This window comes from Chelonia mydas, chromosome 15 (genome assembly GCF_015237465.2).
Source record: "Chelonia mydas isolate rCheMyd1 chromosome 15, rCheMyd1.pri.v2, whole genome shotgun sequence".
NCBI classification, from domain to species: domain Eukaryota; kingdom Metazoa; phylum Chordata; order Testudines; family Cheloniidae; genus Chelonia; species Chelonia mydas.
In genome coordinates, this window is record NC_057856.1 from 19,791,325 (window position 1) to 19,807,982 (window position 16,658).

Consider the following 16,658-nt stretch of genomic DNA (forward strand, 5'->3'; position numbering starts at 1 on the left):
AGTACTACATTTCCTTGCTTTTAGTCTTCTACTGCCAGTTAAATATTTAGGTTTGTGTGTCATTTTGTGCTTGTCAATCTATTTGATGCTTCTTCTAGCACCAACCCTGGAAACGGCAACATTTTCAAGGCAAGAGCGAAGCAGTAAATGTTCTTACTATATATATATATATCCAGGTCTGAAGTAAGGGTGCCCAGTGTGTCTTGTTTCAAGCGATGCCCCAGATTTTTTGAGGATTCCCCTTGCGCCTTCCCGAGGCCTAAAAACCAGCCAGAGGGGAGCCACGCAGCACCAAGCTTAACTCAGCCTGTGTTTTGTTGGGTTGTTTTTAACAAACCAGCGGTTAAGGAGCATCTGTCCCAGGAGCATAGAGAGTCAAGCAGCCTATTCTGGGGGTAACCTTAAACCCCAGAAAGGCACAGACACCTGCGTGGAGGCATCAAGCTTTAGGGGCGGTGCAAGGCTCAGCAAGGGGACAGGTCGTCCCCTGCCCCGGACAACGGCAGCACGGGGCTGCACCCACCACAGCGCCGACAGCTGCGTGACAGGGTCCCTGCGGGAAAAGGGGACAGACACTCGCTCAGCCAGGGCCTCGGGGGCCCCAGGGGTCTGCCAGCCCGCCCACCAGCCCAAGGGCTGCCACTGATGATCAGCGACAGAAGGCACCTGGCTGCTGTCCACCGGGACCTGGCGCCAGCATCTTCCCCGCCCCCAAGAGCTTACCCCTCGCCCCCCGAGCTTCTCCCCCTCAACTGAGCGAGCCCCAACCCCTCCGAGCTTCTCCGCTTCAACCGAGCGAGCCCAGCCCCGCCCCCTCCGAACTTCTCCCCTTCAACCGAGCGAGCCCAGCCCCGCCCCCTCCGAACTTCTCCCCTTCAACCGAGCGAGCCCAGCCACGCCCGCTCCGAGCTTCTCCCCTTCAACCGAGCGAGCCCAGCCCCGCCCGCTCCGAGCGTCTCCCCTTCAACCGAGCGAGCCCAGCCCCGCCCGCTCCGAGCGTCTCCCCTTCAACCGAGCGAGCCCAGCCCCGCCCGCTCCGAGCTTCGCCCCTTCAACCGAGCGAGCCCAGCCCCGCCCGCTCCGAGCTTCTCCCCTTCAACCGAGCGAGCCCAGCCCCGCCCGCTCCGAGCTTCTCCCCTTCAACCGAGCGAGCCCAGCCCCGCCCCCTCCGAGCTTCTCCGCTTCAACCGAGCGAGCCCAGCCCCGCCCCCTCCGAACTTCTCCCCTTCAACCGAGCGAGCCCAGCCCCGCCCGCTCCGAGCTTCTCCCCTTCAACCGAGCGAGCCCAGCCCCGCCCCCTCCGAGCTTCTCCCCTTCAACCGAGCGAGCCCTGCCCCGCCGCGCCCGAGCTTCTCCCCCCTCAACCGAGGGAGCCCTGTCCCGCCCGAGCTTGTCCTCCACCCCCTCGGGGACCGTCTCGCCTCTGAACACCCCCCTCTCAGAGCTGGTCCCCCGCCCCCAGGCAGCTCCCCTCGACCCCGCCCCGCCGCGGGAGTGTCTCCGGCCTAGCCCCGCCTCCCAGCGGCCCTTCGGCCCTGCTCAGAGAAGTGCCGGGTGGTACCACCGCAAGCTCACCCTGAAGGGGGAGAAATGCCGGGTGGGGTGTACCACTCCGGGCTCTGGCGCACTGACTCACCTTAGCCGGGAAGAGCGAGGCTGTCGGGCGAGGAGCGACCACAAGCGCGCGGGGGGGCACAGAGAATGGCGGACGACTCCGCTACGGGCACCCGGCAGGGACAGAACAGTGAGGGTTCCCAGACACCTCCACTTCCCCTCTGCTCTGTGCTCACCGGGGGCCGCTGTTGTCGGACAAGAGGAAGGGGAGGCAGGAAGGGGGGACAACCCTCGTCTTGCTACACAAGTTGCTAGGGTGCCTGCACCGCTTCACGTCCCAATTCCAACGGGACAGGGCTGCCAACTCCCCCTGTGTTGCCTTCTAGCTGGGGGTAAGTGGTGCGTGTCCATAAGCCCCAGCTCCTGGAGTCATGTTATTATGGAAGAATCGCCACTTTCCTCTTAAAAAAACAAGTAAGTTAGGACCCACCTGCACCCTGCAGGCACACAAGGCAAATAAGAACCACTCTGTCTTTTCTCTAAATCACGTTAGGTCTGGGAGTCTGACTAATGCTGCTGCCTGGCAACATGAGCTGGGCCAGACTTAAAACGCATAGCTGGTCTGTGCTAGAAAGTTGGACCAGCTTAACTACATTGCTCAGGGCTGTGAACAAATTCATGCACTATGTGAGTAACTAAGCCTAAACCCCACTCCTAACCCTACCGCTAAGTCGATAGGAAAATTCTTCCATTGACCTAGCTACCATCTCTTGGAGAGCTAGACAGGGCAGCACAGCTATTAACAGTGCTGCTTATAATTTTTCTAGTGTAGATGTACCCACAGACACAGGCAGCTGCCCAGACAAGTGTGGACCAAGTTTTTAATTGTAGAAGGCTTGGTCTGTACATGAAGTTATATTGGTATAACAATGTGAGTTAAGAGTCTTTTTTTTAAAACCATTATAGTTTGAGTTCAAGCCCTAGCATAGTCTAAGTTATTCAGTATAAAGGGAACATCACTTACGGTCTAGATAATACTTAGTCCTGCCTGTGCCATGAGTGCAGGGGACTGAACTAGATGACCTCTCAAGGTCCCTTCCAGTCCTATGATTCTATTTCACTTCCCAAACCACGATATGACTTGGTCTACACTACAAACTTCTGGCAGCATAGTTATGTCTGCTAGGGGTGAGAAAAATTCACAAAGCTCTGGGCAACGTAGCTATGCCTGCAGAACGTCCACTGTCGATGGAACTATGCTGACAAAAGAGTGCTTTGGCAATTTAGCTACCTACCATTGTTTTTAGTATGTTGGTGAAAAACCTGCACCTTAAATAGGGGGGTATGCTGGCATAGACTCTGTAGTTTAGACATTGCTTAAGATACTGGCATAAAAAACCACACCCACACTGCAGTTAGGGGAAGCTTGCTACTTTAACTGTACTAGCACAGTTAAAGCAACAGAAAACCTTCTAGTGTAAGCAAGTGCTAAAAGCAGATTTTATAAAAGCCTATATCTATCTCCAGGAATCTTTACATTGAATTTGAAGAAGTATCCCAATGAACAAACAATGGGTTTATTTGCTTTCAAATCAAACATTCCTGTGTGGAATCTGCAACCCAGACATTGTAGTATTATGCCAGCGAATGAGAACCCAGAACTGGAACGGACAGCAGCCTCTCCAAGGTAAGGGGCACAAAGTAAACAACACACAGAGAGCAAATAAAGTAAAAATTTTCAATTTTAATGATCAGGGCAGTTTCCTCTAAAGGTTACAAATGAAAGTTCCCATTGAGTTGACAATATTCCCGTGGTTATTTTATTAAGAATGACCCAAACTTTGCTCACAGATTGAGGTTGATTTTAAAAAAAAAAAAAAAAAAGGAAGAGATGATAAAGATGATACAAGTTATACAAAATATTGAGGGATGTAAAAGAATATCCAGGGGAAGAGAGCATCTCCTGAAGGCACACTGAGACATACCCCTCACATTCCTGCTTTTACCTACAAGACAAAATATGGATCAAGACCTTCTGCGGATAAAAATAAAACTCCTAATTAAAACACAAGAGCATAATATCGGCAGCAACTTATTAATAAAGGTAAAAGGACAAACTACTCTGGCAGAAATGGAGTCCACAAGGAATCATAAGTCCAGAAGCCTTAAGACAGAAACCATTTAATACATTGCACAGAACTGAACAGAGGAGACAGCCCTTCAAAAAGAGAACAGTATTACATTCAGTGGAGACCATAGGCTTAATTCACATCCACAGGTGTTATCGTTTGTGTGTCAAACCCACAGGGGCTGTTGTGCCAGTAGGAATTTACATCCATTGCCACCAATGCCACTGCCCTCCCCCAGGGCCCGCTCAGGAAGGGAGCTTTAATTTACACAGCTCTGAGCCTCTTTTGAAGCCCACCTGGTGAAGTTTAGCTGGAAAGGGCTCAATCAGCATGTTTCCTAGGCCTGGTCTCAATGCAGGTTGACATAACTATGGTGATCGGGGTGTGAAAAAGCTACACCCCGAGTGCTGTAGCTATGTTGACCTAACTCCTGGTGTAGATGCAGCTAGACTGACAGAAGCATGCTTCCGTCAACCTACCTACAGCATCCCTACAGTGATAGAAAAATCCCTCTGTCGCTATATCTACCCTGTGGGTTATGCTACCATAGCTATGGTGCTGTAGCTATGCCCTACAATCCCGATAATGTAGAGATGCCTTTAGGCATCCCATTCCTAAGGCACCAGCTGGCTCCAGGGCCCCCGTTAAGTATGAGGGTTGTGGGCGGCTTGCACCACTGCTACTTCTCTCTCCCACCCCCAAAGGAAGTTGGTCCCACAGATGGTGAATTAAGCCCAAAGTCTGACCAAAAAAATCCTCAGCAGCTTCATATGCCCAAAACACAGAAGACTAAAATGTAACTCATGGAGGAACAATGGCCGTCAGGCCTTGGTTAAAAGCAGCTGTCTCTTAAGCAGTGTTGCATACTCTCCCCTCTAAACTCTTTCAAGGTTAGGGGCTTATTCTCCTCTTCTTCTTCCAAATTTTCAGCCACAACCTCTGAAACCATGTGTGTAGGTGTGCACACCTACTTGACAGCATATAAAATTCCCACATTATTGCACACAACCCCCCATCTGAATGGGCAGATGAATAATGAGGATTTGTCCATGCAACGTTTCTGCGTGCTAGGTTGAAGCCTACTGAAAATTTGAACCTTACATTTTACACATTTAGGCCAAAATGTAACCAAGAGCTACCTAGCAAGTAGAGCAGGATGCCAAACCACCAGCAATATACCTGGCAATCTACCACAGGCAGTACTGAACCCCCTCTAAGGTTTCGTAGTTTGCGTTTGTGACAACAGTACACTACATGTTCAAAGTGGTTTAACAAACCTTAATTAAAGGGTTTGTGAAACAATTACTTGGGCTGGAGATACTCTGCATACATAGGCAGCTATAAATCTATGTTCTGGGATTGTCCAAGTACAAGAACACATTGGAACCATCTGTTGTTAACAACATCTTTAAAATAAAAGGATCAACGTATCCCCTGATACACACATACCAGCCCACTTTCCAAAAGTAGATCTCATTCATGAAAGGGACAGTTTCTTAAGCTTAGAGATGGCAAAGAAAGTTAAGTCTCTCTCTAGCCAGAGAATCCAGGGCCACCAGTATAACAATAGATTTCTGATCCCACACAAATTGCATGTGAAAGTCATGGACAGTATGCAAAAAGAAAAAAAGTCTCTCTCAAATTTTGGAAATCACTCCAGCTACAGATGAAGAAATTCTGTAAACTAAAGAGATTTTTAAAATAGTACATAGAGGTCTTCAATTTATAAAAGAAAAAGAAAAAAAATCTATTTTAAAATGTTTTGCACTTGCCTTATGTAGAGATTACATATGTTTAAATAACTGTATGTTTCATATAAGCACTTTTACTGTAATAAAAACATAATTAAAATTACATAATGAAAACAATTCCTGCACAATAAGATTCCTTTATAAAGTATATTTTTTGTTACTTTAGTTTTCAAGTATTCCACGTTCCAATGCATCAGTTAGTGGTGTACACAGTCACTTTCAGGGTCACTGCTGCATTATTCTCCCCCCCCAGTTCCTTTTGGTCGTCTGTGACAACTCATTTTCAGCATGCAAGAAAACCTCTGCTTTACTGGATTGCTGGATTTAGAAAGGCCACTTAGTTCTACCCAAACTGAATCACAAGCAGCAAAGATCCCAGCTCCTGCTATTTACTGACTCAGTCAGAGTCATCGTCACAACCATCACTGCCTTCAAGATCGTTGCTCTGCAAAGTAGAATGAAAAAAAAAAGGTTTTGTCATCAGCTTATTATAGACCCAAATCAAAAGACTGGATCGAAACTGCTCCAAAGTCTAAGGAAAGGTAAATCTGGATCCAAACTTCATGACTTGGACCCACCTCTAGTTATTGCATTTGAAATTATAGGGAGTCGGGGGGGAGAAATACTGTCTTTTACTTCTTATGGCAGATAGTTAAATGGAAGAATCCAGTTCCATATAGCACCATGGAAGCAATAACTTACAGGGATGCTGTCAGGTCAATTTAGATGCCTAATAATAATGACAGAATTGTTATTCCTGTTAGCACAGGAGAGCCAATACATCTTAAGATGAGAAGCAGGATTTTATTCTCTCATACCTCATTAATAGAATTGTTTACTAAATTCTAAGCAATTGCTGAAGGACTCTGTTCAGTTAAGTGTGAAACTGAATGATGACAATCTGCAGCATACTGAAACCTGAAAACACAGGGAGAGCATATAAAACTTAATTTAAAAACACAATGAACGACACAGGGCTCCTGTACCTAGTGTATTCTTCCTTTTCATATTTAAGTCAACCAAAACCTCCACATTTCTTGAAGCCGTCACAAAACTGAGAATTTCCCCAGAGCACTCCAGAATCTATGGACCTCACTGCAAAATTTAGGTCCAAATTGTCATAGAAATAGGGCCCTGTGTACAAGTGCCGAAAAGTAAGTTCCTTTTTTAAAAATGTGTTCAGTTGTACAGTAACAATCTAAGGGGCTATTAGTAACACATATAAGGAAACTGGTTTAAAGTTTGAATTCTACACTGACATTGTCCCTTGAAAGAACGAGCCAATGTGACTGAATAAAGTCAAGGGTTCTGCAGTGTTTTCTTAGCACAAATATTCAGAGTGCAGTTATAATAAAGAAAAGCACTGTCAGCAATGATCACGGTATGGCTTAGGGTGATGGATTTCCAACTGTTGATTTAAAACCAAATGCAAACAGCTATATGTGGCTTTGAAAAGGAAATGGCCTTTTCTATTATAAAATAAAAAGACTATAAATTTATCCAACTACAAAACCACCAGCAAAACATGCTGCAGTGTAAATAGCCTAAAAAACTTTTATTATGGAATCTGTCACAAAACTCCTTATTTATCTGCTCCCAGCCAGCCCGTGACAACTGCAAATCTAATGTATTTGTTTGAGTTTATTGGTAACAAGCACAAATGGCTTCTGCTAGCCCAGCAGCTCAGTGCTTCTTTAACATGTCATCAGTGAGCCTTTATTATATCATCATCAAACAGCACTGGCGGCAGGAGAGAATTCTTTGTACCTTTCTGAGTCACATTAAACCAAATTAAGGTGGCATGTGGTATAAGCATTTTACATCAAGTGACAACAGTGTTTCCATGCAGCGTATCTACATCAGCACCACCGCAGCAAAACAATTACCAGAAGTACAAAAATAACCCTGACAAGTCTCTAGTTGTCCTTATTCATGCAATTCATCCAGGCTGTGGATTTTAATTTCAATATTAGAATTTTGTTTCATGCCAAAACAAATCATAAAATGTTAGCGGTGGAAGAGACCTAGTCTGACCCTTGTCAGTGCAGGATTGTTCCCAACACAGCGAGGCCCTAATTTAAAGAACTCCTGTTAACTAAAGATTATTCAATCACCACTCCAAGTTTTCAGGTGTGCTGCAAGACATTCATTAAAAAAATAAATTAGGATTCCATTGAGTTGTTTTTCTAGTACTGTCTCCAGCTTAGTTTTAACAGGTCCCAAGCAAACAATGTTTCCACGACTCCCTTGGGAGACTATTCCCCAGCCCAACGTATCTCTCAGGAAGATCTGAATTTTACTCTACAAATTCCCTTTCTTAATACTATATCCCATATCTCCTAGTTATACCTATTCAAATCAATAGCAGTTCAATGCACTAAAAGTTTCATCTTACAACTTCCTATTCAGCTCAGTGGGAGTTTTGGCTACTGGTGGGTTTGCAGGATTGGGTGCAGAGTAATTAAACTTACTTTCCTCTGAGTTTAAGATTCTTTGCAAGCGAACAGACCATTAAACAAAACAGAAAATTTGATAAAGGATAAGAGAGTTCTCCATGCAAATTGGTATTTAAAGGGACCCTACCAATTTGAAATTTAGTCTCTCTTGAGTTCAAGTTAGTTACAGATAGCAATATCTGCCCCCGGCTCCCAACCCAGATTTATATGGTTTAGCAATCACATCTTCCTGCGCTTTAATATATTTCTTCCTTTTTCCACTTGCCATGTGCAAAACTAACAAAAAACAGTGAAAGGGACTATCCGCAAAATGCTGTCATATATATATGTATTTCTCGATATCTGGATATGATTATTTTAGTCTAGTCTCTTTAAGTGATAGTTATGTTAGATGGTGTAGTGACAGCAGGTAAAAGTGTTCAGGAAGAAGAGCATTTTTTTTTTTTTTTAAATTGACAGTATCCCTCTAAAAAGATAATAGTTTCAATCATTACCTTTGAGTTTCTGTCATTGACTTGTACCCCTGAAGAAGTGGCATTGAAGTCATGGATGGAGAGCGTGCTCAGCCAGTTCACCATGGATTGCTCCTCCCTTTCAGTGTTGATAATAGTGGGATAGATATGTTGCTCTTTGAAAACAGCGATCTTCTCCTCCTCCTCCGTCCATTCCAGTGGCTCATGTAAACCATCATTTCCAAAGCGTCTATTGTACTTTTCAAAGTGCACCTTTTCCAAGACCAGCCCAAGCCCTGGAGCTTTGGGGACATCCACCTTTTCCTCTCCCCAGCTGCGCTCCATGATAGACTCCGGTGCATAGCCTTTCACTACAGCTATCACCAAACCAATCATCTTCCTTATTTGGTGCATCATAAAACTCTGTCCTTTCACCTTTATCACTGCAAATTCCATGCACTCCTTCACAAAGGGCTCTTCGCAATATATCTCCATGATGTACCGTTTGGCACTGGGGTCTTTGGGTCCCTTCTGAGAAGTGAAGTTGTGGAAGTTATGGGTCCCTTTGTAGCAAGCAAGAAGCTTGTTGACTTTCTCAAGAGTCTCTTTGTTCAGACGGTAAGTTTTGTCTTGGATATCACGGTCTTTATGGGCAAAGGCAAACGTTGGTAGCATGTAGAAGTAGGTTCTGGCATCACACTTGTTCTTGGAGCTGAATCCGCCGGTGACTCTTTTCAGTCCTCATTTTAAAAATGACATTTTGTTAACAAAACTTTTGAATCAGCCAATTTCAGCCATATTACAATCCCCGCCCACCAAGAAGAACCTATATAAAATAGAAGGTGTGGGGGGGGGGCAGGAGGTAGAACAAAAAAAACCCTTTTCACATTGAAATATTTGGGGGTGGGGGGGAATCTGAATGGTATAGCAAAAAGCTCTATGATAAAGAATTCCTCTTTAAACTAAAATCAGTGTTTGTACACACTGCTGGGACACCCACTTTTTCATTATTCTTACCCAGAATTCTGATATGAGAAGGAAGACAGTTATTGATCTTTTCTAAAACGTCATCTATCAGCCAGATCTTCAGTGACACAATCTGTCCAGCGGCAGACACGCCCTATGAAAACAAAAACAACGAGAACACACATTGGTAGTTGTGCCACAGTGAAAAGTCTGTATGAGAACAAAAATTTAAAATGGATAGTCTGTTTACATTCTCAGTTCATTTTTTTTTGCTGTTATTGGTCATTGCAAACTGAAGTGAAGAACCATAAAGTCAAAACCACACAGAAAGACACACAAGTAAATTCAGCACCACTGCAAACCTAAGATGCATGGTATTTTTCCCCCACTTGTAAAACTGCGATAACAAAGAGTTTAAAGGATTTTCCCTGAGTCACACAGAAGCCTACTCTGGCAAAGCCATGAACAGAACCCAGATCTCCCAACTTTGTGCTTCAGCCACAAAATCATCTGTCCACTCATGGGCTAGCAGTGTAGTTTGGTTAGTGTGGAGGAAGGGATACGGTTGAAAATATATTATACTATCACTCTCTGCTGTGGTATTTCACTGTATTTGAGTCATACAAAACCAAACACATGCTGTATGCAAGTCTGTACATCATGATAGCATCTGTGAATCTCAGTTAAGAATTAGGGCCCCCTTTGCGCTAGACACCACATAGTCAAAGAACAAAAACAGTCCCCAACCCAAAAAATTCCTAATATATCAAACAGGATGGAACAAACAGGGCAGGACTGGGTTGGGAGGAAGAAGTAACAAATAGATGAACACAGTTAAAGTAAAAAGAAAAGGAGTACTTGTGGCATCTTAGAGACTAACCAATTTATTTGAGCATAAGCTTTCGTGAGCTACAGCTCACTTCATCGGATGCATACTTTCCACAGTATACATCTGATGAAGTGAGCTGTAGCTCACGAAAGCTTATGCTCAAATAAATTGGTTAGTCTCTAAGGTGCCACAAGTACTCCTTTTCTTTTTGCGAATACAGACTAACACGGCTCTTACTCTGAAACAGTTAAAGTAGAAAAGCAGAGGTCACAACGGACAGGACAAAGGAGCAGCTTTACAAATTTAACAGATATCTAGTCACTACCCTGGTATTTACTAACTAGTATTTATTTATACTTTAATTTAGTAGATGAGGGTTCACACTACAAATATTTTATCTTTAGTATAATTATACATTCACTATCAAATGAAATGAGAACCCCACATTATAAAAGTGACATCCGATGAAGTGACCTGTAGCTCACGAAAGCTTATGCTCAAATAAATGTGTTAGTCTCTAAGGTGCCACAAGTACTCCTTTTCTTTTTGCGGACTAACACGGCTGCTACTCTGAAACCTATTTCTCATCTGTGATCCAAAATGCACATGATCAGAGACAGTCACAACAATCTCAGTGCTACTAGCTTCTGTTCGAGCATGAAAGAAAGAGCTGCAAACACCTTGTCTGTTCGCGCACACCTCTGAAAGGACATTTTTTTCATATCTTCACCGTGGTTTTCTGGAATGCACCCTGACCGAATGAGGGCAGATACTAAATCATCCTCGATCGTCTTGAACTGCGAGGACCCCACGTTTCGCTGAAGATAAAATAGAGGAAGAAAACTATAATTAATACTTTCTTTGAAGACCCATCGTTACCCAGAACCTAATAACCACTAGAGTCCCAATCAATTTTCAAAGTTATCTCTTCACAAAACAAACAGCACTGCCCCTCTCTAGCAAACCCTACCAATTATATTTTACCTGGAGTTATGAATGAGACAGATACATTTTCAGTATTTCTTTTACTATCGTAGCTGGTAACAAATAGAAGTGATTTCAGATGATTCCTCAACCTCTGCCCAAACCATGAGTAACTGGATTTATATGGAGATTACAAATGACCCATCTGTGGGTCTGCAACACGAGACCAAAGGAGATGTTATTCCAGTACAGCCACCGTCACTCCAAAGCCAGCACACTGGAATTCTGAGTCACCATATTCATAAATTAGATTTATACATGCTTCGATTGTATAAATCTAAGGGCTCACAACTTTGCTGCTACTATTGCATTAGAAAAGTCACTTTCTGCACAGCGTGGTTAAGAGAGCAGCCATGTATCTGTGGGCTTGTCTATCCTGGAGACATTTTGTAGCAGTTTTGTTATACTGCTGCTACACCAACACAAACCCACCCCCACTATGTAATTTAGCTGCAGCAGGGCAGTTTAGCCTGTTTCCAAACTGAAGTAAGCCACTCCAGTGCAGCACATCAAAACCATGGGGCTGCATTAGGGCAAGTATCCCCAGTATAGACAGGTTCTAAAAAGGCAACAGAAAGAGGCAGAAATGTAATCTGCATGTTTTGGGGCCATGTGCTGTGTTTCAATGATACACTGAATACCCAGATCTACACTAGAGGACACATTCCGGAGAGTAATGCTTATTACCATTTTTGATTGTACACATCTAAACATAAGAACATACGAATGGCCATACTGGGTCAGACCAAAGGTCCACCCAGCTCACAGATGCTTGTATCCTGTCTTCCGATAGTGGCCAAACACATTTTAGAAGTGAAATGAGCAGGGCGGGGAAAATCCAAGAGCCAGTGAAATGGCCACAACTGCAGAGCCTCAACCAGAGAGCTCAATGGAATGGTAGCAGGGACGTTATAAGATAGCACTAGGGTCATTAATTGAACTGGTGGAGCCGCAGCATGGTGCTTTCAGTGCACACAGCAGGCTTATCTGCAGCAAGGTTTTTCTGAAAAATCTCCCTTCGTTGCTACAGCTCTAGTACAGTTCTACCAGGATCTGCACTGGTGGGAAAGCTGGTGCGGACTGGCTGCTAGCATAACATAAACTATGTTCTCTGAATGACACTAACACATCTGAATCTGAGGTTAAGCGAGGCGTGTCCCAGCCTCCTGAATTTTTGGAGCCTATGGCTGCTCGTCCTTCTTGGCTACCACTTCCCTCCCCTCATTTCAGACACAGCACTACTTTGGACATATTGATGGAGACAGACATGCAGCCCAAACACAAGAGGCTGAATAGCATTTATCGCCTAACCACATACTTGCATCCCATGGTAGCCTTTCCCAGAATATGCCATCAACAGAACAATCTTCCTTTTGGGAAATTTTTTATTCTGATCCTCCACATCCTTTTGGCTTCTCTTGAACCGTTTGTCTTGGTGTCCATTTTCCTCTTGGTTTTCTGTTTCCTCATTGCTGCTCTTAAATCTTTTTGCCTGACTGGCAGCCGTTGCTCTCATATCCCCAGCCATTGCAAACCACTGAAATTGACAGAGCAGGAAGCAGGCTTCAGCAAGTAGTGGAACAACAAAATGGCATCTCCATCAGTGGAAAAAACAAACAGCGAATGGATCACACTCAGCACTTGGGCCGCAGTTTAGTATTTTTGGTTGTGAGCTGGAGAAACTGTGGGGAAAGTAATTTAAGAACATTTCCACTTGGCTGTGTCTACACTATTGAAACTACAGTGGCATAGCTACCTCTGCGTAGATTAAGCCTACGCCCATGGAAGGGATTTTTCCATCAGTGTAGGTAGGACACCACCTCTACACCCCTCTCCCCCAGCTAAACTACAGTAGCTAGTTTTTTTTCACACCCCGGATCAACGTAGCTATGTCAACCTAACTTAGACCAAGCCTGTGCCAGTATTTTGCAATTTGGTCACATTCTCACCCTTTCTTGTCCAACATTGGTCCAAACAGGGTTGCACAGCTGTTGGTACACAGCTGTTCCTTGAGCAAGGTGCCCAATGTGCTCCCCCTGTTTATAAATGAACTAACAATAATTCCTAGCTTTTTAATAGTGCTTTTCATACAATCACAAAGCACTTTACAAGCATCTTTAGCCTCATTTTACTTATCAGGAAACTAAGATGTACGGGAAGGGACTTGTCCAAGGTCACCCAACAAGCCACTGACAGGGCTAGGAATGGAACCCAGCTTTCTCCTGGATCCCCCACTGTTGTCTCTCTCCACTAGGCCACACTCTCGTATGAAGTTTCAGTCAGCCGGGTGGCCAGAGGGAGCTACGAAGCCAGCGCTCTGGGCGGAGGCAGCACAGAGCTGCTTGGCCATGCCTCCGCCTAGGAGCTGAGCTAGGGGGATGTCCCCGTTTCTGGGGAGGCGCGGAGCCAGGTAGGGAGCCTGCCGGCCCCACCACACACACACCCAGCACCAGCAGGGTCCTGGGCCCTGCGCCACCGCCCCTCCCCAGCACCCGTGGCATCCCCAGGGCCACCCCTCCCCAGCACCCTTGGCACCCCCAGGCCGCCCGCCTGCCACCCCCCAAGATTTAGTCTGGGGCATATAGTAGAAGTCATGGAGAGGTCACGGGCTATGAATTTTTGTTTACTGCCTGTGACTTATCCATAAATTTTACTAAAAATACCCATGACTAAAACGCAGCCTTAGTGATGGCATATGCCACAGCATATATTATCTAATACAGAATGCTTGAGAACGGCCACCTTGAGAGAGTGAGGCAGGGAAGTGCATAAGAGACACAGAATCAAGGAAGTGTAGGACTGGTTAGTTGACAAGAAGTCATCTAACCCAGGCCCCTGCACTCAAGGCAGGACTACCTACCAACTTGACCATTCCTGACAGGTGTTTGTCTATCCTGTTCTCACAAACCTCCAATGAGGAGATGCTGCAAACTCCCTAGGCAATTTGTGCCAGTGCTGAACTACCCTGACAGTTAGGAACTTTTTCCTTAATGTGCAACCTAAACCGCCCGGGCTGCAATTTAAGCCCACTGCATCTTATTCTAACCTCAGAGACTCACAAGAACCATTTTTCACCCTCCTCCTTCGGGCACTTTATGTGCTTGAAAACCGTTATCACAGAATCTCAGGGCTGGAAGGGACCTCAGGCGGTCACCTAGGCCAACCCTCTCCCCCCCCACCCCCCATCTTCTCCTCTCCACACTAACCAAACCCAGCTTTTTCACTCTTCCCTCATAGGTCATGTATCCTAGACCTGTAATCGTTTGTGTTGCGCTCCTCGGGACCTTCTCCAGTTCATCCCCCTTTTTCCCGAAATCTGGCGCCCAGGACGGGGGTCACCCGCCCCCCCCGGCTGAGGCGCTGGACGCCCCCCGCGAGGGCCTAGCCCCGAAAGGAAGGAAGCTGCACGATCAGGATCAGACACTTTCCCCCTCCCTGCGCCCATCTTCCAGCCTGCGAGCCCAGCCGCGCCCCCCGGAGGAGCCCGGGGCCCAGGCGAAGGGCCCGCCCGCCAGACACGGGTACATACGCCGGGCGCGCTCTTCGGCCCCCCGCCGCCGCCCGATCTCGCCGAGAGGCCCCGGGCCACCGCCCTGAGAAGTCGCCACCGCCCAGGCATGGCCCCCGCCAGGTCCGCCCGCCCCGGGGGAGTCCGGGGAACAGCCCCGCCCCCGCCCCCAGCAAGGGCGCCACGAGCTGCAGCGGCCGCGGCCACTTACGCGGCTGTCGCAGGGCTGGGGCTCGGCGGCGGCACCACGTGGGCACAGTCACCGCCCCCCTGCGCCCCCCCCCCGGCCCCAGGGCCGGGATCCCCTACGGGCGCCGGCTCGGGACACTCTTCCCTTCCCAGCACGCCGCGCGGCCCCGGTGCTGGGAGGAGCTGGAGGAGGAGCGCGGGGCGAGCGCCAGGCGGGCCGGCCAGGGCGTGCTGCTGGGGGCTGCCCGCGCCCTGCGAGCCACCTCAGCCCCCGCAGGGGACCCGGCAGCCTGCAGAACGGAGCCCCGCCTGCCCTCCTGCCCCACAGCCAGATCTCGCCCCCCTGCCCGTCTTGCGCTACCCTCCTCAGCCTCACGCCCTCTCCCTGGTGCCCCTAGGGTGACCAGACAGCAAGCGTGGGGGGTAATAGGAGCCTATATAAGAAAAAGCCCCCAACTATTGACTGTCCCTATAAAATCGGGACATCTGGTCACCTGAGCTGCTGCTGCCCCTTCTCTTGCTGTCTCGGGACTGCCCCCCTCCATCTCTAAACAGATCTCGGCCCTCCACAACCTTGTCATATTTCATCCCTCCACCTCCTGGCTCTCCCCTTTTCTGAGCCTGCCCAGCGTGTCTCTCCCCTTCCGTGGGGCTGTCATCCACCCTCCACCCAACTGCTCCCCCTCAGCCTTCCTCTCAGCTTCCACCTCTCGCCCCTCACTCATCCTCAGTGACTTCAGCCTCCACCTGACCCCTTGGCCGCATGTTTCCTTACCTCTTCATTCGACCTGTAGCCCTGGTTCCACCCTCCAAAACGGCCATTCACTTGACTTGGTCCAGCTCTCTCTGTTGCCGAGTTCCCCTTCTCCAACCATCAGCGGGTCTCTTTCAGCATCGCCTGTCAACCTCCCCCTGCACACAATTCCAGGAGAGGCAAAGCTGCTTTTGTAATGAGCCAGCCACTCCCAGTCCCTATTCAAGCCCCAATTAATGGTGTTAAATTTGCAAATAAATTTTAGTTCTGCCATCTCCCTTTGAAGTCTGTTTCTGAAGTTTTTTTGTTCAAGTATAGCTCCTTTTAAATCTGTTATAGAATGTCCAGGAAGATTGAAATGTTCTCCTACTGGCTTTTGTATGTTACCGTTCCTGATGTCCGATTTGTGTCCCTTTATTCTTTTACGTAGGGACTGTCCGGTTTGGCCAATGTACATAGCAAAGGGGCATTGTTCGCACATGATGGCATATATAACATTAGTAGACGTGCAGGTGAATGAGCCTCTGATTGTCTGGCTGAGTCCTCTGATGGTGTCACTAGAGTAGATATGGGGACAGAAACAGACTTCAAAAGAGAAACAGCAGAACTAAAATTCATTTGCAAATTTAACACCATTTATTGCTAATTCATTTGCAAATTTAACACCATTAATTTGGGCTTGAATAGGGACTGGGAGTGGCTGGCTCATTACAAAAGCAGCTTTGCCTCTCCTGGAATTGACACCTCCTCATCTTTTATCGGGAGTGGACCACATCCACCCTGATCCAATTGGCCCTGTCAACACTGGTTCTCCACTTGTGAGGTAACTCCCTTCCCTTCATGTGTCATTATAAAATGCCTGCATCTGTAATTTTCACTCCATGCATCTGAAGAAGTGGTGTTTTACCCACGAAAGCTTATGCCCAAATAAATCGGTTAGTCTTTAAGGTGCCACCAGACTCCTTGTTTTTATGTGTGAGCCAAGAGCTCACTTTTTCTCCTGAATTAATTGGTCATGCAAGATTTTCCTGAGGAGTATTTTAATCCTCACTGTATCTCTGAGAAGCATAGGTGCTGGAACTAGGG

At 46.8% G+C, this 16,658-nt stretch overlaps 2 protein-coding genes across 13 annotated transcripts in view; both read right to left on the reverse strand.

The window, feature by feature from the left end:
- Nucleotides 1–1,756, reverse strand: part of LOC102944943 (E1A-binding protein p400) — a 55,087-nt gene extending 53,331 nt beyond the window's left edge. For 7 of the 9 annotated variants that reach the window (XM_043529793.1, XM_043529789.1, XM_043529791.1 and 4 more), the window contains exon 1: nt 158–710. The gene's annotated coding sequence lies outside the window, so the exon portion shown is untranslated. Of the gene's footprint in view, nt 1–157; nt 712–1,636 lie in introns of those variants that run through there. The other 2 variants (XM_043529788.1, XM_043529795.1) reach the window with 2 other exon arrangements.
- A 1,522-nt stretch (nt 1,757–3,278) lies between these two features.
- PUS1 (pseudouridine synthase 1) lies at nt 3,279–14,981 on the reverse strand. 4 transcript variants are annotated; one of them, XM_043530034.1, is made up of 6 exons: nt 14,841–14,981; nt 12,440–12,658; nt 10,818–10,955; nt 9,360–9,462; nt 8,385–9,082; nt 3,279–5,879 (listed from the first exon to the last, which is right to left on the reverse strand). In XM_043530034.1, exons 2-6 carry the CDS (start codon nt 12,647–12,649, stop codon nt 5,832–5,834), a joined length of 1,197 nt encoding a protein of 398 aa, XP_043385969.1. In that variant the 5' UTR covers nt 12,650–12,658; nt 14,841–14,981; the 3' UTR covers nt 3,279–5,831. The 4 variants fall into 4 exon arrangements, with proteins under 4 accessions (XP_043385969.1, XP_043385968.1, XP_043385967.1 ...); XM_043530033.1 differs by having other exon boundaries at nt 12,440–12,803; nt 14,841–14,978; XM_043530032.1 differs by lacking the exon at nt 14,841–14,981 and adding an exon at nt 14,651–14,786.
- Nucleotides 14,982–16,658: the final 1,677 nt, after the last annotated feature.